This window comes from Pimephales promelas, chromosome 17 (assembly GCF_988280905.1).
Source record: "Pimephales promelas chromosome 17, fPimPro1.hap1.1, whole genome shotgun sequence".
NCBI classification, from domain to species: Eukaryota; Metazoa; Chordata; class Actinopteri; order Cypriniformes; family Leuciscidae; genus Pimephales; species Pimephales promelas.
The window spans coordinates 25565950-25592268 of record NC_142785.1 but is presented as its reverse complement, the minus strand read 5'-3'; the positions used below and the strand labels follow the sequence as shown (position 1 = coordinate 25592268).

Sequence of the window (26319 nt, the reverse complement as noted above, 5' to 3'; positions counted from 1 at the left end):
AGTCCAAGCTCAGCGATGCAGAAGTTACGAGAGGGCAAGTCAAAATGTTCGGTTGTTGGATGTAGTGCCTGAAGCACTTCCAGGATTCAAACTTCAACAACCTCCGCTATAGTATAAAAAAGGGTTTGCCGATCGAGTTTGTCTAAAAGAGGGGTAAATTCCTTCTATCTTTGGAGACGACGAACAAAGCATTGCGATAAGCTGTAAATATCGTTAATAAAAATAAAGTACTTTACTTTCTTAAAACACATGGTGGTCATTGTTTACCAGAACCTTTGTCTTTCTTTGTTTTTGTTTTGAAGTAACGTTACATGTCTGCAGTATTATTGTTCTTGAGTTTCATCAATGGTCATTAAACGTTAGCTGCTGTGTTTTCTGATGCTTTTCTAAACGCATCATATTATCAATACAGATTTTTATATGTAAAAATGAATGATTTAAAAGCATGATAAGTACCCTTTAATTGAAATGAGCCAACTGAAAAGAAGGATTTTTTTCATGAATACTCAATGGAGAGTTAAAGAGAATGTAAACATTTTCATTTCAACTTCATGATTTAAATTGAGGTCTTTTCCTGTATGACTTTAGAAGACTCGTAGACATGATATAACCCCCTGAAAGGCATGCCATTTACATTTGGACTGCATTCAAAGCAATGCCTTAAAAAAGACAAAATCAACCATAAGCTTTTCTCTAACATCTAGACAATCAAGCTGCTAGCAAAGTATTACAGTCCATACAGACTCGCTTTCGTCGAAGTTAAATTACAGCAGAACCTCGACACTGCAAACGCAGCACCCCGCGGAGAGTCACGGTAAACCCTCAGAAGCAACGGTAGAGCACCACTGCAGAGAAACAGGTGTGGAGGACGAGGCGTCTCACAGGAGTGCTAATACCCACTGGCAGAGTCTATGCAGAAGTGCGCCGCACAGCATGGCACTGCGCTCAGCCGCGGAGACGGGGAACAGCTGGTAATGTGGGGTGGGCACACAGGGGGGTGTTGCAGGTTGCAGAAGCCACATTCTGGCCTCCTGCTTCATCCGAGCGAGTTCTGAAGTCATCCGGACCAGTGCAACTGTGTCACCAGCCAACGGCACATTCGGTCTGACAACAAACGCCCCTCCCTCACTTATTCTCCAAAACCTCTCTGTTCATTCCACCACTTAGTCACTACTCGGTCTCATACGATAACTTACCGCTGTAGACATAGTTCTGGCAAGATGCCGTACTACTAACAACTTATTTTTTTTAGCAACCATTGGCATAAAAATTTTAAATGAAACACCAGAAAAAAAAAAATCTAGAACCTTCTGACACCTTTTGTAGAAAGGTTTTGCAGAAGTAGCCAGATGTGTCACGCTATTTTTTTTTTTTTTTATGAGAAGGAAACAGTAGCCGATCTGGCTCACTTGGGACTCTAAGGCATGACCAAAAGGGAGGAAAAACACTAATTTCAAAACAGTTTCCCTTCTCCGATCTGTCTTCCTTTTTCCAGCTGCCTCTCTTTTCTCAAAGATACTTCCTCTTTTCATGCTGCTTTCCTTCCCTTTTCCCATCCGGTCTCTCTTTCTTTTTTTCATTGTTGCCGTACTTACCTTTTATCTTAATATGTCTATCCGTTTCTGCATATTATTTCTGCATTCCTTGCATTTTCTCCTTCTGTCCTCCCCCTTTTCATCGACACCTTCATTTTCCTTCTGTCTTCTTTCAGCCTTCCTTGCCTTTCCCCTTCTTTTCTTACATTCCCCCTTCTTTCATTCCTTTCTTACCCTTTTCCTTCCCTTGTTCCTTCTTGCTACCTTCATCCCTCCCTTTTTTCTTGATCCTTCCCATTTCCTTCCAGCATTCCTTCACTCTTTATTACTGTCTTTTTTTGGTCCTTCCTGTTTTTCACATCTTGTTCAACTTTTTGTATTTCCATCATGACAGAATTTTCAACAACTGAGCTGCAAAAATTACAGCTCAATTTAGCTCATCAAATTTCGACAATGGACAATTTTCACTTTTTTATTTTATTTTATTTATTTTTTACTTGCAATGATAATGCATTAAAAAAAAAAAAAAAAAAAAAAACTGATGGGCACATGTCCCCTCAGTTTGATTTTAAAACAATATAGAGAAGTAATTAATCTGGGGCTGCACACATGTCTGGGTACAGATCGACAGTGTGTAGATATATTGAAAGACTTCTCCACAGGTTAAAAAAAAAGAAGAAAAAAAAAAAAGAAAGTCATTAAAACGTGTTTTCCGGTAATTGGTTGAGTGGGCCAGGAGCTAGAAATACTCGACATGTGAGGAATGGAGCATGCTGGTCATGTCCTATAGTGCGACATTGGTTAATAAAAAGACTCGTGTCACTGCAGGCTACCGGCGATGTGTGTTTCACCCTCCAAAGGTTTAGTGCACCAGCAATTTATCGGCCGTAAGGCAAAAGCCACTCAGTATTACCAGCCTCCACCCCCCCAACCCCCAGCCTCCCTCTATCTAAATGAATGGCATGCAATCCATCGCCTCGGATCCATTCAATTTCAGAGGGTTTTCAAGCGCAAGTCATTTTCTGCACTTAATATCACGAATGAATGTTCCAGAGAGAGGAAAGAAGGGGAGGGGGGGGGGGGGGAGAGAAAATTTGGAATGTTATGTGAAGACTGAAATGACAGATTAATCTTTGATGGTGACAGAACATATCAAATTACCCCTAGCACACCTGGACACACAAAAAACGCGACGTTTATTGGTTTTAATCACGTCGGGGGGTCCACCTCTAAAGACAATTTCACCAGGCTTCGTGCTAATCCTGCATTTTTGGACTGGCTGAGTCCATAATACAAAGATACAATCTCCACACAAGCATAAGACTAAATTACTTCCAGTCAGATGATTATTAAAAACACACTGCCTTCCCTGGATCAGACTTTATCTCATCTAGCTAAAATAGACAGTTGTCATCTCGGGCAAATTATATGAAAATGAGGTGAGATAGCGACTGTTTGATCCGGCTTCCACGAGCTGTTAGAGCGGTAATTCCTGCCCCAAAAGAAGGCTTGTTTACCACACATTACAGGAATGAGGAATGAATGGCAAATTAGCTGTGTGAAAAATTTAAATAAGACATTAACAGTGTGAGGATTAGGCACGCCGTATACATATGTATGATTACAAATTAAAGGCTTTTCAGCTCTCCCCAAGTCCCAAATGTAGTTATTTCAACGAAATGCATTATGAAATTGAATATTATTCAGGCACACACACTAAAGTATCACTCCACGACCTCTTGGCGAAGTCCTCTCAGAGTCTTTGTGACTGCACGAGGGGGACAGAGGGAGGTCTTAAAGGGTGACTTTAAACAGGGTCTTGTAGCTGCATTAAAATTCTAAGTATTTAAGTAGTGAGTATAAAGGAGGGTCCCGTGAGCCTGATCTCTCTAATCTACAAATGGCTCCTTGCTATTAAACTGCTAATTCTGGGGATTAAGGGATCCCTGAGAACACAATCCCCTTTCCCACTTTTTTTTTTTTTTTTTTTGTAAGTTTGCTGAAGGTGTGGGTTTAAATATTAATGAGCTGGGAAAAGAAAGGTGGGGGGGAGCAGAAATTAGAGGTGTGGAATTTCACTGGGAAAGAAAAGGTGAACGTTGTTTTCCTCCCACACAGGATTTGCGCAAATAACTAAGTATGGACTATGTGGATGAAGAGTCTGCTAATTTAAAGTATCAAACAAAACGCTCATTTGTTTAGGCAGCATATATGAGCACACTCTTAACACAGAAAAAAAACAAGCACACGCACGTGCAGAGCAGAAAAACGCCAACAAACAAACCGTGTTCACTGCACCGAGAACGGTCCTGCCTCGCTGGCAGCTCAGAGAAGCAACAGCATTAAAATTTAAATAGCTAGAATGATGATGGGCCGAAATCTAACAGTTGCCGAGCAGAGCAAAATGATTGCTGCTTCTTTCTATTTGTTTCTGGTCAGCTGCTCTATCCGGGTTGCTGCGGTGGGTCCCCGAACGTACACTGAGGTCTGTCTGCCTCTCCCACAAGCTCCGAAAAGGTCAGACGTGTTTCAGACCAGCATCTTTAACTTGGGAACAAGCGCTCGCGGATTTCCTGTCCTCTCGCTGCCATTTTTAAACAATTGCATGATTTAAGGTGAAAGAAAGAAAGAAAGAAAGAAAGAAAGAAAGAAAGAAAGAAAGAAAGAAAGAAAGAATGAATCAAGGATGGAATGGATGCCATACTGTCAATGAACTATTGCAGAGTACCTCACAACACTGACAACAGCAAATGAAATAATACTGTTCTTGATACGGACAGCAATAAAAAAAAAAATAGATTTGCATTTCCTGAAGGAAATACGAGTGCTTGCATAGCAGGAACAGAATTGCGTTAAAGTTTTAGGCGTTGGATCTGCGTAAATGAAAAGCTGCTTTGCTGTTATAAATATAGTCAGCAAGTGTCTTGTTTCATGTTGGCTGTGTTTGAGCCATCAACACACAAAACAACAACGCTTTAGCAGTGAAAATGCAGCCATAGATGGTTAAAAAGAGAAAAATTTCAGAAAACTGTATGTATATTATACTTAAGACCAATCAGAATTAACAATATAAATCTTTGTAAATACATTAAAGGAGTAGTTCACTTAAAAAAAAAAAACAAAAAAAACTTTTGCTGATAATTTACTCACCCCCATGTCATCCAAGATGTCCACGTCTTTCTTTCTTCAGTCGAAAAGAAATTAAGGTTTTTGATGAAAACATTCCAGGATTTTTCTCCATATAATGGACTTTACTGGGTACCAAATGGTTCAAGGTCCAAAATTCAGTTTCAGTGCAAACTGCAAACTGTTCAAAGGGCTTTAAACGATCCCAGACGATGAATAAGGGTCTTATCAAGCGAAATGATCGCTCATTTAAAAAATAAATAAAGTTTAAGTTTTATAAGCTCAAATGGTCGCCTTGCTCTGTTCAGTGTGACTCTCCTGTTCGAAACAAATCTTTTTCTGAGTCAATTATTTCATTTCGTTCGTTGAATGAACTAAATGACTCGAAAAAAGATTCGTTCATTTTGATGAATGAGTTCGAAAAGGAGAGTCAAGAACGCGCATCACAGAACAGAGCAAGGCGTTTCACTTGATAAGAGCCTCATCGTCTGGAATCGTTTAAAGCCCTTTGAACAGTTTTCAGTTTGCACTGAAACTGTCTTTTGGACCTTGAACCGTTTGGTTCCCATTGAAGTCCATTATATGGAGAAAAATCCTGGAATGTTTTCATCAAAAACCTTAAATTCTTTTTGACTGAAGAAAGAATGACATGGATATCTTGGATGACATGGGGGTGAGTTTTTTTTTAAAAGCGAACTACTCCTTTAATTAAATACAAAGTTTGCAAAGTTAATCAGTTTTAGTCAAATTCATTGAAGAAATGTACAGTTCGGGGGGTAAAAATAGTATTATTCATAAAAAAGTAGAATGACTTTTGAATGTTTAAGGATTATTAATGCAGTTCTGCCTTGTAAAAAAACAACTTGTAATGTATGTTATGTGTTATGCATTTAAAATGGACAGTAAATCACAAGAAAAATATTTCCAATAGGACTGCAAAGTGTATATTTGCAGTGTATTTGGCTGTGTGTCTCATAGAGAGTTTTGTAACATCAGAACAAATCACACACACACACACACACACCTCTCAACTTTTACAACTATAACAATGTCAGTATTTGTAAAGCAATTCTAATAAGGTAAAACAGCCATTTCCCTGATTGTCTATCACACAATGTCAGAGGCGACTATTCATTTAGAGCCGGCGGCGCTCTTTGAGGTCCCATGATCAAAGGATGACCCCATACAGAGACTATTCATTAGGACGGCCTATCCACCTTATCCAGTGTGCCAACACCGCTTCACGTTCTAATACTAAATTTCTATGCCGCTGCTTTTTCCTCATTACAAGTGCTATTATGAGGTATCTTTGCTTTGGAATCCAATTACTACACATGACATTAATTCCGACATAATTACCTGTGAGGTGCAAGCAGTGCACATTGAGGTGAAGTCGAACGAACGGGTGGCGAATGAGGGTTCGTGTCTAATAGGACAATCATTTGGACTAAATCTCATTATTGAATTAATGGAAGAAGCTTGTTTGCAATCAGGCAAGAACAACAGGGCACGTGCTTTGATTCAATTAGATGTGCTTATGGGTGAAAAGATCCTCCTCTCAGCAGAGGCTGCGGCAGTGCGGATTCGCTGAATCAAAGGACTCGTTTGAGGGAAGTCGCGCGCTTTAAAAAAGGCACTCAGAGAATCCTTAAATCAAACAGTGAAAAAGTGTTTTTCCATTCACTTATTTATTTATTTATTTTTTTTACAGAAGGGAACGGTGACGCACACGTTGCCACATCATTCTGTCAGAGATGTGGGGAGAGCGGGAAACACGGCAGACCGGTTCCATAAAACCAGCTGAGTAATCAATAGATCTCCAGTATTTGAAGTTTTGGAAATTTATGAAAGTTCAAACTGATATGTTGATGGAAGAGCAGGGTCTGACTGATCAAAATGGAAACGCGACCAATTTTGATCAGTCAAATGCAGTGATGCACATGATATGAGGATAAACACCTGTCTGTCTATTTAGGCTGTGTTATGACAGGCTGATTTCCCTCATTTCAGAGATATGTGAGAGAAAAGAAGGGTTTATTCTATTTTTTTATTGTCCACTCAAAGTTTCAGTTTGAGTTTTCATTTCTTAACAGCTCAATGACTCGAAAACAAGATTTTTAAAATGAAACAATGCATCTCCTTTGCACAAAATCCAAAATATCACACAGCTTCTATAGGTCAATGTTTTATTGCTCGTCACCAGAAAAAAATCTAGTTTAAGTTAAACGTGACTTTGAATATATTTTGCTTAACAAATAAAACGATGACTCCCAGAGGACGTTGTAGTGTGAGGTGCAAGTAAGCACAATTTACAATCCAAACAAATCAACAAAAGCAAATAGCACCTCTGCAAGCTTGTTACTGACCAGTCGCAAACCTTGTGAATTAAATGAAAGGGGTACAATTACACTTTTTCAACTTAAAAAAAAAAAAGATCTGCAAGAATACAAAAGCTCAAAGTCCACTATTATATTATTTATTTAATAGACCCTTTTGCGCCGACGTCACGGCGCTAGCTGGAGGCAAAACAAAGTGAAAACTGGAGGCGGCCAATACAAACCAGCACAGATTTGGCTACATTATAAGGAGCTTAAATAATTGTTACTATTATTAAATGTCATCTTGTGTTGTTTGGTGCAAGAATTGATGAAAAATGAATATGCTATATCTGGAATTTTTATTTCTAGAAAATATTCACATCATTAAAATCGCACGGTAATGTCACTCTTTACATTGTCGTCGTCTCTGCGCTGGCTCGGCAGAACTGTGGATCGTACACACAAGTCTTGTACAGGACCATATAGTTATAGGCATCTAAAGATTTATATGTCCTCAGTTTCTCTTTACGATCGGTTTCTCTATAAGTTGTAGAAGTCAGGCCACTCAAAGTAACGTTAATCCTGTCAGATCGTCCATGCATTGAGTGAGCGTGTAGGCGGCTATACGGGTCGGCCAATCTGGTTCCGTCCGTTAAAAATAACTTTTGGAAATAACAATCGCTGTCCTGGACTCTAAGTGACCTTACACATTAAGATAAAATCGGATTTTCTCCATCATTGTTAAAAAACAAGCTAACAATACTTGCTAACTAGCGGTAGTGAAGCGGAAAGGGGGATAGTTCTGCCTCCAACTAAGCTCCGCCCACAAAAAACGTCACCATGTTTACCAACTGTAAAGGGGTCTATAGATATTGTATTTAATAGAATCCACTTTTAAAAAACTACAAAGACACTGTTTTTTCCACAACTCGTTTATTTGACCTTCCAAAGATTGCCGAATTTAAAGTGGTTAACATTTATTTTAAATACTGTTCCTTAACATTATAATCCCAATGTTTATCTGTGCGCTGCACATTTTACGGAGAACAGCTTCCAGAACTACATTGCGGGCTACACATGAAGGCATCTCCTGGAATGGAGCAGTTTCTACTTATATCAGGACAATCTGTTGTAGTCTTATTATTTGTAGTTGCGTTTTCTATTAACAGTTCTAATTCTAAGTTTTATGTTGTTATACCCTCTCCAGATAATTAACCATGTTTTTGTAATTGATTACTGTTTGTATTAGCATCGTGTTCTGACAAATATCATGACTAAAATGGTGCATAACATCGTATCTATAATGTAGCCTATAAGAAAAACACACCACTCTGAAACATCATGTGAAATCTTTGCTTGCAAAGTCCAAGCTTAAAATCCGGTTTGCATGATAACAATAACATTGTCAGGGTCTGAATCGGGCTCGAATTTGCCCTCCTTTATTTACACTAGAGTAGAGCTCGCAGTTATGGAAGGGCGGGACATATCCCGAACAGTGCTGCCAATCAAAAAAAAAACCTGGACAAGCTAACCAATCACAGCACATTTTGTATTTCGAAAGGAGGGGGTTCATCAAAAATGACACGTTCGGGACAGAATATGGAGAAGGGAGCAGTAATAATGTAAAAAGTGTGAAAAATAATGTTTTTTTTTTTCAACAATCAAGCATGGAAGCATATTCAAGTACACCAGAAAAAACAGATGCAAGACTTCCAAGCCTAAAATATTTGAGCTAAGCATATTTGCACACACGCGCACACACACACTTACATTTTAAAAATATTTCATTAATTGCAAAGAGTTCTCTGGGCTTGGCGAATTTTTAAATCACAATTTTAAAATTCTATGATACTGTATTATAGCTCTAATCACCAGTGCTCTCACAGAGAAAGAACAAGATGGTAACAGACTGATATCATTGAAAAATATCCTCCGCCGACTTGTAACAATTAGCTTGAGCTGAGAAGAACAAACTGAAAAATTGTCTCAGGCTGCCATTGTGCATCTCTCTTTGACCAGGTTTCTGTAGCTCCTTCCTTCAATGCCTCAAGCATCTATCCCGTTGGTTTTCCGCATGCTTCCTGCTCTCAGAACCAAACAGTAGGATATTAAAATGGCTTTTAGACAAACATACCCAAACTGAAGGCCTGCAGATAGACCCCATTAGGCCAGTGGAGCAGTCAGCTGGAAAAAAGAAACCTCAGTTGGCCTTGCGAGACCTTTTGAGTGTGGTGAACTAGTGAAATAGGTGGCAAGCACTAAAAGTGACATATAGTGGCCTTTCTATTTGCACTTGGCTAAATGACAGGGGAGGGTTTTTTACACTGCATTGCGTCTTTCTTCAAATGAATTCAGACATTTGTAACCATAACTTAGAGACGGACCATCTAAAAGGTATTTTAGATAGAGATGTTTTCTGACAACACGTACAGTATATCTTACACAAAACACACACTGATATCAGTGTAAATGTTTCCCTGCCATTTCCCTAGAGTTTACAACTACACTACCACTCAAAAGATTTGGACCTGTAAGATTTAAGCATTTTATTTGATAAAAATAAGTAAAATAAAAGAAAATACTGTGAAATATTACAATTTCTAAACACTGTTCTCTATTTTAATATATTTTAAAATGTAATCTATTTCTGTGATGGCAACAATGAATTTTTTGGTGGCCATTACGCCAGTCTTCAATGTCACACGATCCTTCAGAAATCATTTTACTAAGCTGATTTGATGCTCAAAAAAACATTTCTTAGGAAAAAACCTGATTAGTTTTTTTTATTTTTTGGAAATCATGATACATTTTATTTCTGGATTCTTTGATGAATAGAATTTTCAAAAGAATACCATATATAAAAAAGTTACTTTGAACAGTAGTGAATGTAATATGTGTTATATAACTCCATTATATAAGCATTTCTGTTCCATTTCTCGTCATTGTGATTCTTCTTTGGACCATTTTTTGGATGTTAAATACTTTCTCCTCTCCCAATTTAATCATGAAACACTAAGGGTGAGGTAACATGGGCTAAATTGAGGCAGTGTTGCATTTTCTTTCGTTTTGGCTTGCTTTCACAAGTTAATATTTCAAAATGGACCAAAATGTATTACAGCAACAGAATTACTTCACGGTAACCCAAATCTTGTGTTTCCAAAAATCCATCAGATAAACATACACATCAGATGTCTCTATTGGTTGATTCACTGAGTCGGATTGATTTTTCACCAAAAGCAAATCATTCCAGAGGTTGCTTGGTCTAAAATTGAGAAAGATAGTAGCTAGATTAGCAGCTAGATTGACACCAGAAGATTAGATAATTGTTACATAGCACTGTAATATGCTATTCAGATTCAGGTGAAGTCTGCACATAACACGCAAGTTAACACACACACAGGCTGTGAACTGAGACACGTCAAGCTGTGGGAGTCCTGGGAACAAAGGGGCAGGGAATAAAAGAGCCAACACACTTCAAACAGCACATCCCTTTCTGCATGACCTGTACACGCCAGAGAGCAAATACAGAACGAGAGTGTGAGCGAAAGATGGGAGGAAGGGAGAAAGACCGAGAAAAGCATCCGAGAACTGCCAGCGGGAGTTGAGCTTTCTCTCGAGCATTGTCTTGTAAAATTCACAGGGAATTGATTGTAAGTTTGGTGCTTATGCTCTGAGTGGGCACAGGGTGTGAAAACGCTCTTATTTCTCCCATTCCCTTTGACAGTGTCGCTTGATTTGCACCATAAATCCCCTCAGATAGGTCAATAACCTATAACGTTAATGTCAGTGTCCTGCCATTAGTTTTACAGTCTGTGTGTCCCCTCTGTGTCTTAATGACCCATGGCTGGCAGAGCAACAGCTGTACCTGGATCTGTACTAAACTCGAAACCCCCCCAAGAACACTTCCTTTATTTGTCCCTCACCCTGAGCTGTCCAGAAGTGTCATGCTTCTTAAATTGAAGAGGAACATCCCCATATAGATGTCTGAGCTACGTGGATTTTGAATGCAACATAAAAACAAAAAAAAACAAAAGGGTTAGTTCAATTAAAAATGAAAAATCTGCAATTTCACTGACTATGTTCACCCTCATAATGCCCTCATACCCTTAAACTTTACCTCATGTAAACACAATATTTCGATCAAACTAATGCTTGTACTAAAAACTGTGACATATGCTGATTTTAACCACAATAAACAGGCAAGCACCTTAATTGCATTATTACTGCTCTGACCAAAGTGCGCAAAGTTCACCAGCCCGTTCTCATCCCAAGGCGTCATATACGACGCTTTTGGCACCCTTTAGCGTCAATATAAGACCCAGATATATATGGGGCAGAAGGCGCCTCCTAGTGGTCTAACCCTAACCCTACCCCAGACCTAAACCTACCCATACTCTATGTGTGTTATATTGATGCAAAAGGGTGCCATGTGCGTTGGCTGTCTACGCTTTGGCAAAAGCGTCGTATATGTCAGCTTGGGATGAGAATGCGTTGGGTTCACACAACTTCATGAATGAACCTCATGACATTATTCTAAAGTTTTTTCTCTGCTCTTAATCATTGAACTGCCAGAACAACTCATTGCGCAATCACTGCTCCTTATTTTCATCCTGCGAAGAACATGATGGCAGCGTAGGCAATCCGAATCCAGCGCCATTTCTATGGTGAACATGGCTCATAATATCCAATACGCCTATAGAAATGTGATTTGCATTTGACTGAAGTGGATTAAAACAATGGCCAGTAACACACCAACTGTATGTGAGTTCATCTTTTGTGCTATGCATTGAGGTAGGGGTGTGCGATATGCCGATTTTTAATTGTGGACGATTAAAATTTCTCCACGATCTGCTTTTGAGAAATATCGTAGTATCGTGTTACAGTGCATTCTATCAGAAGAGTTCTGGCGCCTCCGTCTCAACTGTACAACGCGACGTAGCCTAGACATCACACGTTAATGAATAGGTACGGGACACTGCAATTCACGAAAGTTCATTATTTGCATAAGCCTTGCCGGTTAAACATCACGAGCTGATGCGCTGTTCTAACGTGCGCTTTCCTGAGAATATCTGGTGTAATATGCGTCTATATTAAAAGCGTCGCGTGTTGGTCTAAAAGCGACAGGAATAAATAGTACTGCCGCTTGTCCTTAAAGGGATAGTTCACAAAAAAAAAAAAAAAAAAAAAAATCTGTCATTATTTACTCACTCTAATGTTGTTCCAAACCTGTATTCATTTCTTTCTTGTGCTGAACACAAAAGACGATTTTTTTAATGTGGGTAACCAAACAGTTGCTGGTCCCCATTAACTTCCAGGAGAGAACCTATAAAAAACAGGGGGACCAGCAACTGTTCGGTTACCCACATTATTCAAAATAACTTTTATTTTCAACAGAAGAAAGAAACTTATTCGGGTTTAAAACATCTTGAAAATTAAGACCATTTTCATTTTTGAGGGAACTATTCCTTTAGTGTTAATAAAAAAAAAATAAAATATAAATAAAATAAAAAAAAACACAAGGAGAAAATCACTCACTGAGTGAGAACTTTAATAGTAGCTTTAATAAGAATCAATTTATTCAGTGAAGTCTATGTAGTGTTTTAATTTCATATTTGTTAATGTAATTACTTTCTTCAATGCTACTGCTAAATACACCTACTGCATCTGAAAAAATAAAGCACTATTTATTTAATTTGAATATTAATTTGTGTAATGTTTATCTTGTCTTAATTTTTTAATAACAAAGAAAATAATGACAAAGATTTTTATCTTCGCCACTGGCCTAAATGTATGCCTTTCTTTTTTCTTTTGTTACCTAAGGATTTGTTTTTAACATTAGTTTGGCTGTAATGAACAGCCACTTGCAAAATATTAAAACCAAATTGAAAAAGAATCGTGATAAAAAATCGTGATCGTGATTTTCATGATATGATATTTTTTCCATATCGCCCACCCCTACATTGAGGTTTGTGAATAATGGAGGTAAAAATAAATAACCAGACTTCTCAGCAAATAATCAGAACCACCCATCAATAACTTTCTTCAGTTGAACACAAAAGAGCATATTTTGAAGAATGTTCCACCTTATTTTTCCATCATTGTGAAAAACAACATCGTACACCACCGACTATCATTTTATCATAAAAAAAAAACACATTTTGCAAAACAAAATAAGTCATTTTTCCAATATTTGGTCTTTTTATGTGAATGTGACACCTGACTTGATCAAATCTTGTTTTGAAAGGGAGCAAAGCATGCTGGAGATTTAGGATAGATTTCATGTCATTTGTTGTTAGATTCTTTTTGCCACTTGTTTACTACAGTATCTAACAATTCAGAGTTGCGTTCCGCAGAAGAAAGAAGGCCATATAGGTTTATGTTTTTGACAGAATTTTCATTTTGGTGCGAACTTACAATTATTGTAGTTCAAAAAGTGATCTGATTATCTTATTCAAAAAGCTACGCCCTCATTAAAGTTCTTCCGCTCACATTTACCACAGGATGTGCCCTCGGAAGACGCAACGGCCAACATCCCCCCCTAATAAGTCAGCTGTCCGAGCGTGCTGATTCAGGAACTCTTTGAGTAATTATGCCCACTGTTCTACGTTAATTTCACACTCTCTTTCTCTGCGCACCGCTTGGCTCAATGGCCGGAGGATGCAGAAGCCCTCTGCGTGACCTGGCTCCTCCGTTCTTGGGCCTGACCAAACAGCGCTATTGATCCCTGGATCCGAAGCTCTTCCCGCTGCGTCTGGAGCCGGGGGGATCTGCGGGGGGCCACTGATCTCTCGCACTTCACCTTTCATTCCCACAGTCCATTAGAAAGGTGTCAGGCATTAAACTGTGCAGGGGATAATGCCTTTAAGTCACACCTTCAGAAAGAAGGAGAGCGGAGGAAGACGATCGAGAGAGGGGGAGGAAGATAATGGAGCGTCCCTGTAATGACCTTTTTCTTGGGAAACCCTGTGTAAACACAACTAATGTAATAGCAAAGCGTGATAAGCATGAGCCACCATGTCCTCTTTCTGTTTCTCCTTCTCTCTACTATCTGCAGAACAGCATGATTCTCTTTGGCGCACAGATCCCTTTTGTAGTCAGGGGAGAAATCCCTCTCCTGCTCTGCTGTTTAATGGTCTTATCTGCAGCGAGGAGAAGATTAGGCCGTGACGGGCGTGTAAGAGCCGGTGTGAGGCGGCAGGATTACACATGACGGTGGGAGGAGCTGGGAGGAGCCGCAGGGACCCGTGGGCCCGTAGTGAGGACCTCAGGGGATCCTGGAGGTGGATGGGAGGTTGTAGCTGATTCCAATCAACCTGAGCATTGTAAAATGTGTCCAAAAATGATGCTACTGCTTCACACATTCAGTGACAGATGAAAGAAAAGCTGGAGAGGACAGAAATCGGCAAATGAGTGTGCCTGTGTTCTTCGTCTACTCTCACTGTAAATTAATTATAACACCTTCCTTATGAGGCACTATCAATCTTTGATGGGAATACATATATTTTTAAATACAAATTATAAAATAAGGCATATTTATTTGTAATATTTATATGCTATTTTTTACATTTAAATACTATTCAACGTTCATTGGCAAATCTTTTATCACTTGTTTTTGGAAAAAAATGTCCCTGTGTTTTGATCCAGACATCCTGTACTCTTCCTGAAGATGTGTAATAGCACTGCCTACTGTATAACAGTGAAAGTTGCGTGATCCTGGTCAAGACAATCTCCTGAACTCCAAACTGAATGTCAGAATGGGAAAGAAAGGTGATTTAAGCAATTTTGAGCGTGGCATGGTTGTTGGCGCCAGGCGGGCCGGTTTGAGTATTTCACAATCTGCTCAGTTACTGGGATTTTCACGCACAACCATTTCTAGGGTTTACAAAGAATGGTGTGAAAAGGGAAAACATCCAGTGTGTGGCAGTCCTGTGGGCGAAAATGCCTTGTTGATGCTAGAGGTCAGAGGAGAATGGGCCGACTGATTCAAGCTGATAGAAGAGCAGCTTTGACTGAAATAACCACTCGACTTAACCGAGTTATGCACAACACGTAATGCCTTGAGGCGGACAGGCTAAAACAGCAGAAGACCCCACTGGGTACCACTCATCTCCACTACAAATAGGAAAAAGAGACTACAATTTGCAAGAGCTCACCAAAATTGGACAGTTGAAGACTGGAAAAATGTTGCCTGGTCTGATGAGTCTCGATTTCTGTTGAGACATTCAGATGGGAGAGTCAGAATTTGGCGTAAACAGAATGAGAACATGGATCCATCATGCCTTGTTACCACTGTGCAGGCTGGTGGTGGTGTAATGGAGTGAGGGATGTTTTCTTGGCACAATTTAGGCCCCTTAGTGCCAATTGGGCATTGTTTAAATGCCACGGCCTACCTGAGCATTGTTTCTGACCATGTCCATCCCTTTGGCCACCATGTACCCATTCTCTTATGGCTACTTCCAGCAGGATAATGCACCATGTCACAAAGCTTGAATCATTTCAAACTGGTTTCAAACGAGTTCGCTGTACTAAAATGGCCCCCACAGTCACTAGATCTCAACCCAATAGAGCATCATTGGGATGTGGTGGAACGGGAGCTTCGTGCCCTGGATGTGCGTCCCACAAATCTCCATCAACTGCAAGATGCTATCCTATCAATACGGGCCAAGATTTCTAAAGAATGCTTTCAGCACCTTGTTGAATCAATGCCACGTATAGAATTAAGGCAGTTCTGAAGGTGAAAGGGGGTCAAACACAGTATTATTGGTGTTCCTAAAAATATGTGAGTGTAATATATATATATATATATATATATATATATATATAATTCTTTATTAATTCTAATTCCCATATTTGGTCTCGCCTATGGGAGAAAGAAAGAGAGAGAGAAGAAGTGAGATGAAGAAAGTGATTGAGTGAGGGACAGAGCGGATCACATTGGATGCTGAATTGTTGGCAACCGAGGTGAAAATATTGCACTCGACTTAAAAATACAAACAGCCAAGGGGTCAACAATAATGACTTTACAGAAACCAAGACTTGCTTGGCATGCATTTGTAAATGTCACGGCTGAAAATAGCTGCTCTACAGAAAAAAAGAAAAGAAAAGAACAAAGGATTAACAAAAAAGATTGTGTTACCGCAGGTCATTCTGTTAGAGCTACTGTCCCACCAGACTGAATAAAGTTTTTCTGGCTGTCAGACGGCGGCTGGATGAAATAAACACACGGTAAAATGTTACAGGACCCACATTATGCAACTAGAGAACACAGATCAATTAGAGTGGTGACAAATTAGCGCAAGCATTTCATTTAGCAACATGACACCGTCGGCAGCCGCTCTCCTCTCCGAATTACATGGCTGATAGACGCTGCTTCCGAAAGACACAGCGTGATTACGCATGGCTTTTCCTTGGTTAACTTTGTGTATCTATGTCAACAAGTACACTCTAAAAAATGCTGGGTTGTTTTAACCCAACTTTGGGTCAAATATGGACTAACCCAGCCGTTGGGTTAAATTTTTACATTACATTTTTAACCCAGCATTTTGGGTTTGTCCATATTTGACCCAAAATTCGGTTATAACAACCCAGCATTTTTTAGAGTGTATAAACTTATTTTTATTTGATTTTTTTTACGGCACATTTTTCTAAAATCACAATGTATGGCCAACCTACAGATGTACAAATACCAGTACATTGGAAGCAAGATAATATTACAATAAAATAACTATAAAAAATAAATAAGCGTTTAGTTTACAAACCGTAAACACGAGTTGGTAAATATATATAAAAATTATGTTATATTTGGAAACACTTTATTTTAGTGTCCTTGTTACACGTTCCATCCATCCAATAGTAATAACTATACATTATGCATTATTACATGCAACTAACCCTACAACAAACTTAATTCTAATCCTAACCCCATAGTAAGTTAATTAATAGTACTCACTTTATTATACACTTTAACAATGACACCTTAAAATAAAGTGTAACCTTACATTTTTTATTGATATTCAAATAAAGGATAAAACAGCTAAAAAGTGTCAATAAATGTTACATTTCTGAAACTGAGGTATCATGACCACCATAAAGAAAACAAACAATCTGGTGATGTGGAACACCCAATACTACAACAGAAGCACAGCTCATTAAAGGTAAATGGCAAAGGTTGTTTAGGGCTAGGCCTTGCTAGGGGGGCATAAAAATAGGCCAACATGCCGTTTCAAACCAAACACAAGCTCTATGCTCTTCCATCTCTACACATGCTCGTTGAAAAACAAGTCCCTTGCTCTGAGCTCTCAATTATTTATTATTGAACAGACACAGCAGCACTTCTCTCCCGTCTTCCTCTCCCTTTTTCATTATCGTGCTACTGTAATACTATCATTAAATCCATAATTGTTCAGTAGATTCACAGTTCACACAGTCCTTATTGAAAGTGTGAGGAACAATAGTCTATTTGTTGACACCTTCTCATCTACTCTGAGCCTAGATTTTTGAAAAAAAAAAATATATATATATATATTTCTGAAAGAACACACACACAAAGCGAAGAGCTATCTGTCATCAGAAATAAGCGTCAGTCTGCCTGTGTGAGCTAATCAGTTACAGGATGTCTGACAGGGGTAAATTTTATCTCTCTTCTCACCCGGGCCATCAGAAAGTAAGCTCAGATTAGATTAAGCACGTCTGCGAGTTTCATTCTAAGAGAATAGGCCCCTGTGGCCCCTGTGACACAGCCTGTACCGTCTGCGTGAGGGTGCGCGGAGGCCCTCTGTCCCGGATGAGACTGGAGTGATGAAGGGGAATGATTAATGGGCAGTCGGTGCTATCAAAGAGCACAGCCAGCTCAAAAGATGAGAGATTGCTTTCTGACGATCATTAAATCCTGGTTGCCACATCTACGAGTGCGCACTTTTCATCTGGCCCCTGACGGGGAGAGAGGGAGCGCCGTGTGGCCAAGAGAACGGGATGCTGAACGGGGAGCAGGTTTTATCGTGGAGGAAGATTTCCTGTAAGCTAAAAGTCCATTTTCAGCACAGTTTGACATTGCCAGTGTCGTAGGATCTTTCTTTCATCTCCCCACTTCCTCAATAAGTACAAGTATGGAGCCGTTCAGAATGATGGTATCGTCTTTATAAAAAGTTGAGATTATTTTTTGCAAGATGCTGCATCTAAAAGACAAGACATGTTGAAACGATGCCAGACTAGCATGTTAAAAATATATATATATTTAAAAACAACTGAGATAGACTCAAAGTGACAAAGATTCAACGTGCCATTCGGTATGTGTCAGTTTTTTTTTAAAAAAGTTATAAAGTTATAGAGTACAAAGTTATTTCTACAAGACATGGCGTCTCATGTTACGAGATCCTAAAAACACCACTGACACGTAGAAAAATCATTGAAGTCAGTCTTGCACATTTAAATAAAACATAAAACCTATTTTAAAAAGAACTGAAATGAAAAAGCGACCCAATCTGTGCCTTTCAGTGTGAGGGTGTAAGGTTTTAAAAGTTGAAGTTACACAGATGCTAAAAAAATAAACACATTGAAATGATCAATGACGTCATTCTATTAAACAACAGACCAAGAAACGACTCAAAATGACAAAAATACTCAGTGTCGATCAGTATGACAATTTAACGGGATAGTTAACGCAAATTTAAATACTGTTATCATTTATTTACACGTCTGTCTGTCAATCCAAACCTGTTTGATTTTTTTCATCTGTAAAACACAAATTGTCCTTACAATAAAAGTCCAACTGTTTTAAAACCCGGGGAGATGTAATTATAATGGAGAAAACCATGTCTTCCAAATATTGCCTTTTATTTTTCCTCACACAGGTTTGGAACAACTTGAGTGAGTTAATGATTATTTTTGGGTGATCTATATCTTTAAAAGCTAAACTTTTTACATGGAACAAGATGCTAAAAACAATGAAACATAATAACGGTCAAAGTTCGCATGGAGAAAAGATTCAGATGAAAAAGACCTCTCTGAAAATGTGGCAAAACATGCCTTTCTACTAGTTGCAAGTACAATAATGGGAAACTACATGTAGCTTTAAGTGATGTAACCAACAAACTGCTGTGAAGGTCTATCAAAACACATTCATGGGAAAAACGGCTGAATGGCAAAGCATTTGAACTCCTCTATAGGGACTCAATAATAAAGCGGTGAATGTACATCCCCTTTTCGCTGTGTGAGTTCGAACACTCCCCATCAGTGAGCTGAGAAATTGCCAGAGCTATGCAGAATCAGGTCATATGATCCTCTGTCCTCAAAAAAGAGCATCAATACTATCCATTCTGAACAGCCACGGCTGAATACTCATCTCCTCCAGGACCAGCACTGCGGAACAAGGCCCTTCGGAGTGGGGGAAAATTAAACACTGCTCCGACTGAAATCAAATAATGCAAAGCGGTAACTGAGCGAGAGAAAAATCGGTGTGTGTATTTTGGTGGAACAGATAAACTTAGAGGAAGTGTAGGAGAGAGAGAGAGAACGAGATAGAAGGAGGAGACAGGCTTATCGTATGCTACGAGCACACGTCTCATCCCAGCAGGTCCAGGAAATATGGAGAAACAATGGCATAAAGGCCAACCTGATGGGTGGCGGAGATGTTACTCACCCAAAAGTACATCATCATTTCGGCCAGGGGCAGGTGGGCACTCGCGGATGAAAATCGGATGGCCGCCTGGGTCAGATTCTTGGTGCTCTTCCCAGATCAGTCCAGAAAGCAGAAGAAAAAAAAAAGAACTAATGGAAGCAACAACTGTTGACACTATAAAAAAACAAACAAATGTATCAAGTCAACAGGAAAAAGAGGAATAGACAAAGGTGCTTCTGTCTCCGCTCGTCAGTTTCCACTCTCTTTCTTCTTCCTATAACCACACAAGTAGCTTTCTTCACGTCACTTTCACTCTGCACGTCTTCTGTCCCGTGTCGTTCTGTTCAGGGTCTTATTGGCGGGCGGGAGAGTTCTAGAGCGGGCACTCCAGGAGGTGTTTGGCATCTGTTCCCAGCATTCCTTCAATGAGGCTGTGTTCCTCCGCAGGGAGAGGAGTCCATTGACTCTTCAGGCACTGATACAGCCAGAGAGCAGCTCGCAGACGAGAGGGGAGGGGAGCTGCTGCTGCTGCTGCGACGTCTGCCGAGGGAAGCCGGCTAGTGGTGAGGATTGAGAAGACCGTAGGAGCGCTTCTATCCCCTCGCTTGGTCTCGACGCTCAGCTGATGTACATGAAAAGTCATGCACAACAAAGACCCGTCGGAGGGGGGCGAAAGCGCAAGTAAACTAGGTAGGGCGAGTCGGCGTGCAACGTAATGCCTTGTGCTCTTTCTTGTGTCTTTCTTTTTTTCTCACCAATCTTTTTCTCAGTGATAGAGAGGGAGCGGAGGCAGGGGTTTCGGTGGGAGAAGGGCTTGCAGGATTCCAGCTGTGGTTTCAGCCAATCAGGAGTCGGAGTGAGCCGGTGGAGAGCAGGGGGAATCGCTTGACAGGTTGCATGCCATGAGAACGGGGCTGCTCTTTTTGGTAGCTTTTTTTTTGTTGGTGCGTGTGAGAGCGTATGTGTGTGTGTGTGTGTGTGGTTTGAGCGTCTAAGTGCATGCGTACACAGCCACGCGCCTTTCGGGAGGCTGGGTGGGTGAGGGGGGTTACGCTGCCATTTAACATCTCAGCTGTCTCAGCAATTTCAAAGACACACCGCCAACAGCCTGCTACAGTGTTCTTTAATATTAACCTCTGCGCTGTTGCACGTTCATATTTGGATTTGAGAGAATGCTAATTTTGCTCTCGGTTCATTTTGATTAGAACAAAGCATGTCAGGAGTGACACTGTCAGAGAGAGTTCACATCTTTGGAATATTTTATCTCTGCCGTAAATCAATGAAAGAGTTCTGGTGTAGCCTATTAAATAATTATAAGTTTTGTATATATTATATAACATTGTATATATCATTTAGTAATATATGCAGTTTTGCTCATAAATGTACATACCTCTCCTTCTGTAAAATGAATCTACAAGATGCTTAGATAGATTTATAGAAAAATTAGATCAACCATTAAAAATGTTTTTTAACTGCCCTGAAGAATTTATTTTAATAACAGTAACTTGCAAGATCCAATTTTTTTTAGAGAATTTAAATATTCAACTATTATTGATATTAACCATTTTTCTTTAATAGTATAATACTGAACTGACCAACAGCTTCAGTGATGATTATGAAAGGCTCTTTACTTGCATTGTGTAATTCAGTCACAATTTAATTTTTTTTTTCAAGTGTTTGTTTGCCACTAAGTTAGTTGTCTTACATCTTTAATGTTTTAGTTTCACAAATCATCGCATTAAAAAAAATTGATAACTTTTTAAAAAAAGATAATATTTAGAGGTTTGAAGTTCTGAAAAAAGTGTGAAGCGCTTTAAAGCCCTTGAAAAGTGCTAGAATGTCACTCTCAAAAGATTGTACGAACACCGAGATGAATAATGTAAAAAAAAAAAAAAAAAAAAAGATTTCTGCCACAATACCATGGTTTAGCACAATATTATGGAAAAAGTATTAAACAGGATAATGTACATAATTTCAGTTATTTACTCTTGGTATAAACAGATAATGTAAATATCTGTACTGCTACTTAATAAGGAAAAAAAATATATATAAGAAAATGTTATATTTTTTATTATCCCTTTATTTCTCTGCAAGGATTGTAATAAAAACAAAACAAAAAAACATTTGCACATCTTTTTCAACAGAGAAGCGATAAAATAATCTCAAGCCTAATCAAATGCTGAAGTCTATTCCAAGTCAGTATCAAGTAGAGGGTTCAAGAAAAATGGCTGCTAAAGAAAATAATTTTGAAGCCTTAGCTGATTTGACCATCACACAAACTTTTAAACATGTTTGTAATTAATATTAACTAAAATATTAACTACTTACATCTAGCTCCCCCTCCTCATGAAGATGGCTAAACTCACTATCACATTATAGCCAGTTATCTAACTGTTTATTCATATAAATTGTAAATAATATATACATAATAAATATATAAATAATATATATAAATTTATGCATGATATATTTTGATTTTTTTTAATAACTCATCACTTATCTTACCACAGGTAGTCTCTTGAGTTAGTTGGGTAACAGATCAGATGTCAGCGGAGATGGCGTGCGCTTTTGGCGGTGTTTCACCATGATGAGTGCTCAAGTATTGTTTACACAAAGAAAAACTTTAAAGAAAATGCATTGCACACCTTTAATATCGTAAGCAACTTACATTTAAGCTAAACATTATTCTGCACATTTCATTTCAGTGCATTTCATGATATAGGCAGCCTGCAGCTGTAGTCATGCTTTATTTATCAGAATTGTATATTTATCAAATTATTTTATATAAAGAGATATACTTCAAAAGTCTTGACTACAAAAACACTTAAACATTTTATATATATATATATATATATATATATATATATATATATATATATATATAATAAATGAATCACATACATTTATACAAACATTAACTTGATAAAATACAATTATGTTTTATAAATTTGAAATGTGACAACTTCCCTTGAAAAGAACATAAAATCCACTGCTACAGAAAACACACATGCATAATTGGACCTCTCACTCCATAGTTACTGAAAGTGTGACAACTAGCCCTTCTGTTGTTGTTGTGCTTTGTGCAATATTCCTGTCCACTCCATCAGCATTCTGTTTTCTCCCACTGCTTCTCTTTCTCTCTCAAACCCCAAACATTCTCTCTCTGTATTTCCATTCCTTCTCAGGCACTATCTGCACTGTTTTTTCCCCAGCATGCCGAGGGTGCTGCATGTTCGCGTTAAGCACTCGGAGGACGACTGACCCTGGGGACGTCATTTTCCATTACAGAGACAAGAAACCTTTTCTCTCAGATGAAGGAGGGAAAAAGTCAGAGCCCTGAATTGGTTATGCTCCTTGTCGTGTTCTCTTACTCCCCCGACTCGCGATTCGTTTAGTCAATATTTAATGCCGGCGTTGTGCAGTACAGTTGTCTGTTGGCCCGATCCATGGGTTTGATCTCCATGTCTCGCCTGATCTTTTTCCAAGCTTATGGGCTTGCGCGGAGATGTGACGCAGAGTCTAAAAATGTGGCACAAGCTTGTTAACGGATCACATTTTGCTCTGATGCAGTGCAAAAAAAGGACAGATAGATGGAGGGGGGGGATCAGATCAGATGCATCGCATGCATTTAGCGCAACCGCTCACTTTATTGTTCCACGCACGACTCACCCTGCCTACAGCAACTAACGCCCTCTACGTCCCACCTGAGTATAGATGTCAATTGGCCTGAAGTGTAAAGGTGGTATTTTTCTTCTTTAAGCAGGGCAGATGGGCAAGGTTTGGTCCGAGCAGGCCCAGACTGAGCCGGTGGCCGAGCCAGACTGTCTTAATTAGGAGGAGGCGGCGGCTGCCAACGGCAGGTGAACACATCTGGGACGCCATATTGGCCGCAAGCGCAGCAGGTCTTGGAAATAGTGCAAGCCTTGGAATATTTGACGGGAGCAGAGACGAGCGATTCCCTCTTTCTTACCCCCATACTACAACCCAAAAGTGAGCAGCAATACATCTACATGCCACACAGAGTCAAGCTTCCACGCTGTGCGAGCCTGCCAGGTATTAAAAGTCTCTGTCTTTGGAGGTTTGCGTTCGTTTTGCGTGCTGCCAAGGCCCGCGCAGCCCCAGAGTGCTATCAATTACACACATTCTGCTGAAAAGCTGAAATTCAGCTCTGAGCGCAGTCTGACAGGATTCAGCAGTGTGTGCACGTCTGTGCAACGGCTATTGGACGTTCACGTTTCCTTTGTCCCCTGTACCTGCCCTCCACTGCCTTTGTTTGGAACGAAGATGACACAATCACAGCGTGTCGCACTTAAAGCACCTTATAATGAAGTCGAATCCTCCCTTCTGTGACACACACACACACACACACACACACAAACACACACTTAGGCTATCAGGCATGTTCGCCCCACTGAGCTATACCTTCCTCATCAGTGCTTTACCCAACGTCATCATTTCTGCCTCCATAAACTCAATGGAGCTGCATGCTCCTCTCCTTCTCTCTCATCGCACTCCCTTCCAATTACCGCGCCAGTTCATTTATTCATTAACCCGGCAAGGAAAATCGAGGGAGAACTAATTCAAAAACAACCGCCCTCCATTTCTCTCCATCTGGTGGGGAGGCTCGATTCTCCAAACATGTTCAAGTGACTTAATCTGGTTAAGGTGCAGTTTAGCGTCTGCAGGAGAGTTTGAGGAACGGGTCGCAGTGCCAGTCCATTTTCATAAAAAAGCACCTACCAATGACTAAACAGCACTGGAAGTGACATGCATGGAGGTATGGCCTAATCAAAAAACAAGCGGTGCCATTGCACTTGATTACAGAGGCATTGACTAATTTACTTAATTTGTCAAAAAGGAACGTGGTTTGGAGTTGAGGTAGAACTCATTTATGGTGATTTGAGTGGTAGCGAGCGAGCGCACCTAAACGCTAAACGTGCTTTGGCTATTCGAAGCATTGCATTTCCGAATGCCATTAGTAGAATTTCTGATCTCCAAAAGTGAAGAGGAAAATTAAAGTTTGGATAAAGTAAATATTGGGCTAATGTAATAGCTTTGGGCCTTCCAGCTACGCCGACCATTATTCAATCAAAATAAAGTCAATTATTTACAGCCAAATAAATACAATCTACTCAAATATATCATTTATTTATGTTGCCGGCAAAAAAAAACAACAACAACCTTTTAATCTTGTTACATGGCTCCTTATAAATGTCAGTCATTGAAGAAAAACGTTTTTGTCAACAGAATCTTTGACATGATTCAACAATTAAGATGCAAACTAAGAAATGTTTAAAAATGTCATATTGTCAATAGATATTTCATGTAAATTTAAGCAGGATGCCAGTTCATGAATGGTAAAGAATATTTGTGATATGCCATAAAATTAAAAACAATCATAAAAAAATAATGTTACTATAAGGGACAATCTTAATATTCCAACCATCATCAAATGATGCTACATTCTCTCTGAAGAAAGCAGTTGAACTGCATCCAATTCTGCTGCTAAAGTTTTCATCTGAGAACACGTCTACACGCTCAATTGGGAAAGCAGTGAAAAACAAGTTACCCTCAGAGATTTATACTTCTGATCCTCCAAATCCTTTTTTATCTTAATCGAGTATAAGCAGTAAATTGCTCTAGCTCTGCCTCCTCCCTGTCCTTCCCTGCCTGTATGCTAATATTGTTTGACAGATTTCGCAGGAAGACGGGGCATCAATATTTATCAATTCATAATAAGACAGAGGCACTGACATGCGCTAAGATTACAGTTTAATTAAAACTTGAGTAGCCTACTAATATTCAGTTCTTAAACAGACACATCAAATGCCAATGCATGTACTCATTTAGATCTTGCATCACTGAGAAAGAAGATAGACAGAGAAATCAGGAAGGAGAACATATACAGTAACATGAGCCTGTAAGATCAGCCCCATTCCCTTTCCACTGCTGTTCTCTGTGGTTAGGTGTAGCTGTCAGAGCAGAAAGCTTTATAATTAAATATTACTACTGAGTAATTATGAATACTTTACTGAACGTGCCAGCACAACTATGTCCCCTTATGCCAAAAATAAGAAAAAAAGGAGATCACCTCTGGTAAAAGTCCTGGCCAGACAAAACACAACTGATGCCAAATCCCAACTGCCAGTGGGAGATCTTAAGGTGGCAAAGGGAGCAGAGAGGCAGTGCCAACCATGCCACCAATCTGGAAAACACAAAGAGGGCATCCACTTACCAGTCTTGTGACGAGGGGCACCCCGAAATGCCAGAAGTGATCGTTCAGCAGCCCACTGTACACTACGTTTCCAAAAAGAGCAATGCTTCCTGTTTTACACAGCCCGTTTCCTGGTTTCGTTTCTACAAAAGGGGAGAAGAAAAAAGAAATTTGAAATAGGCTAAATAACAATATTTAATGACAAAAAACAATTATTAATAATAGACATTAGAGAACAAGAGAGAAGAAGAGTCAAATAATTAAGATAAAAAATAAAGAAAGGAAAAGAATGAAAAAGGAAGGAATGGAAAAGGGGAAGAAAGTACGGAAAAAAGTTAGTAAAGAAAAATAAAGACACACTCCAAAAAATGCTGGGTTGTTTTAACTCAATTTTGGGTCAAATATGGACAAACCCAACTGTTGGATTAAAAAAAATGCAATTTATAAATGTAACACAACGGCTGGGTTTGTCCATATTTGAGCCAAAATTGGGTTAAAACAACCCAGCAT

The 26319-nt window shown here is 39.3% G+C and overlaps 1 protein-coding gene across 23 annotated transcripts in view; it reads right to left on the bottom strand.

Moving 5' to 3' along the window:
• The window catches only part of rbfox3a (RNA binding fox-1 homolog 3a), a 494366-nt gene that overhangs the window by 132344 nt on the left and 335703 nt on the right, over positions 1-26319 (bottom strand). For 22 of the 23 annotated variants that reach the window (XM_089122270.1, XM_089122267.1, XM_089122269.1 and 19 more), the window contains one exon: positions 25831-25952. In XM_089122270.1, coding sequence (XP_088978396.1) covers positions 25831-25952 — 122 coding nt within the window. Of the gene's footprint in view, positions 1-19616; positions 19716-25830; positions 25953-26319 lie in introns of those variants that run through there. The other variant, XM_089122284.1, reaches the window with a different exon arrangement.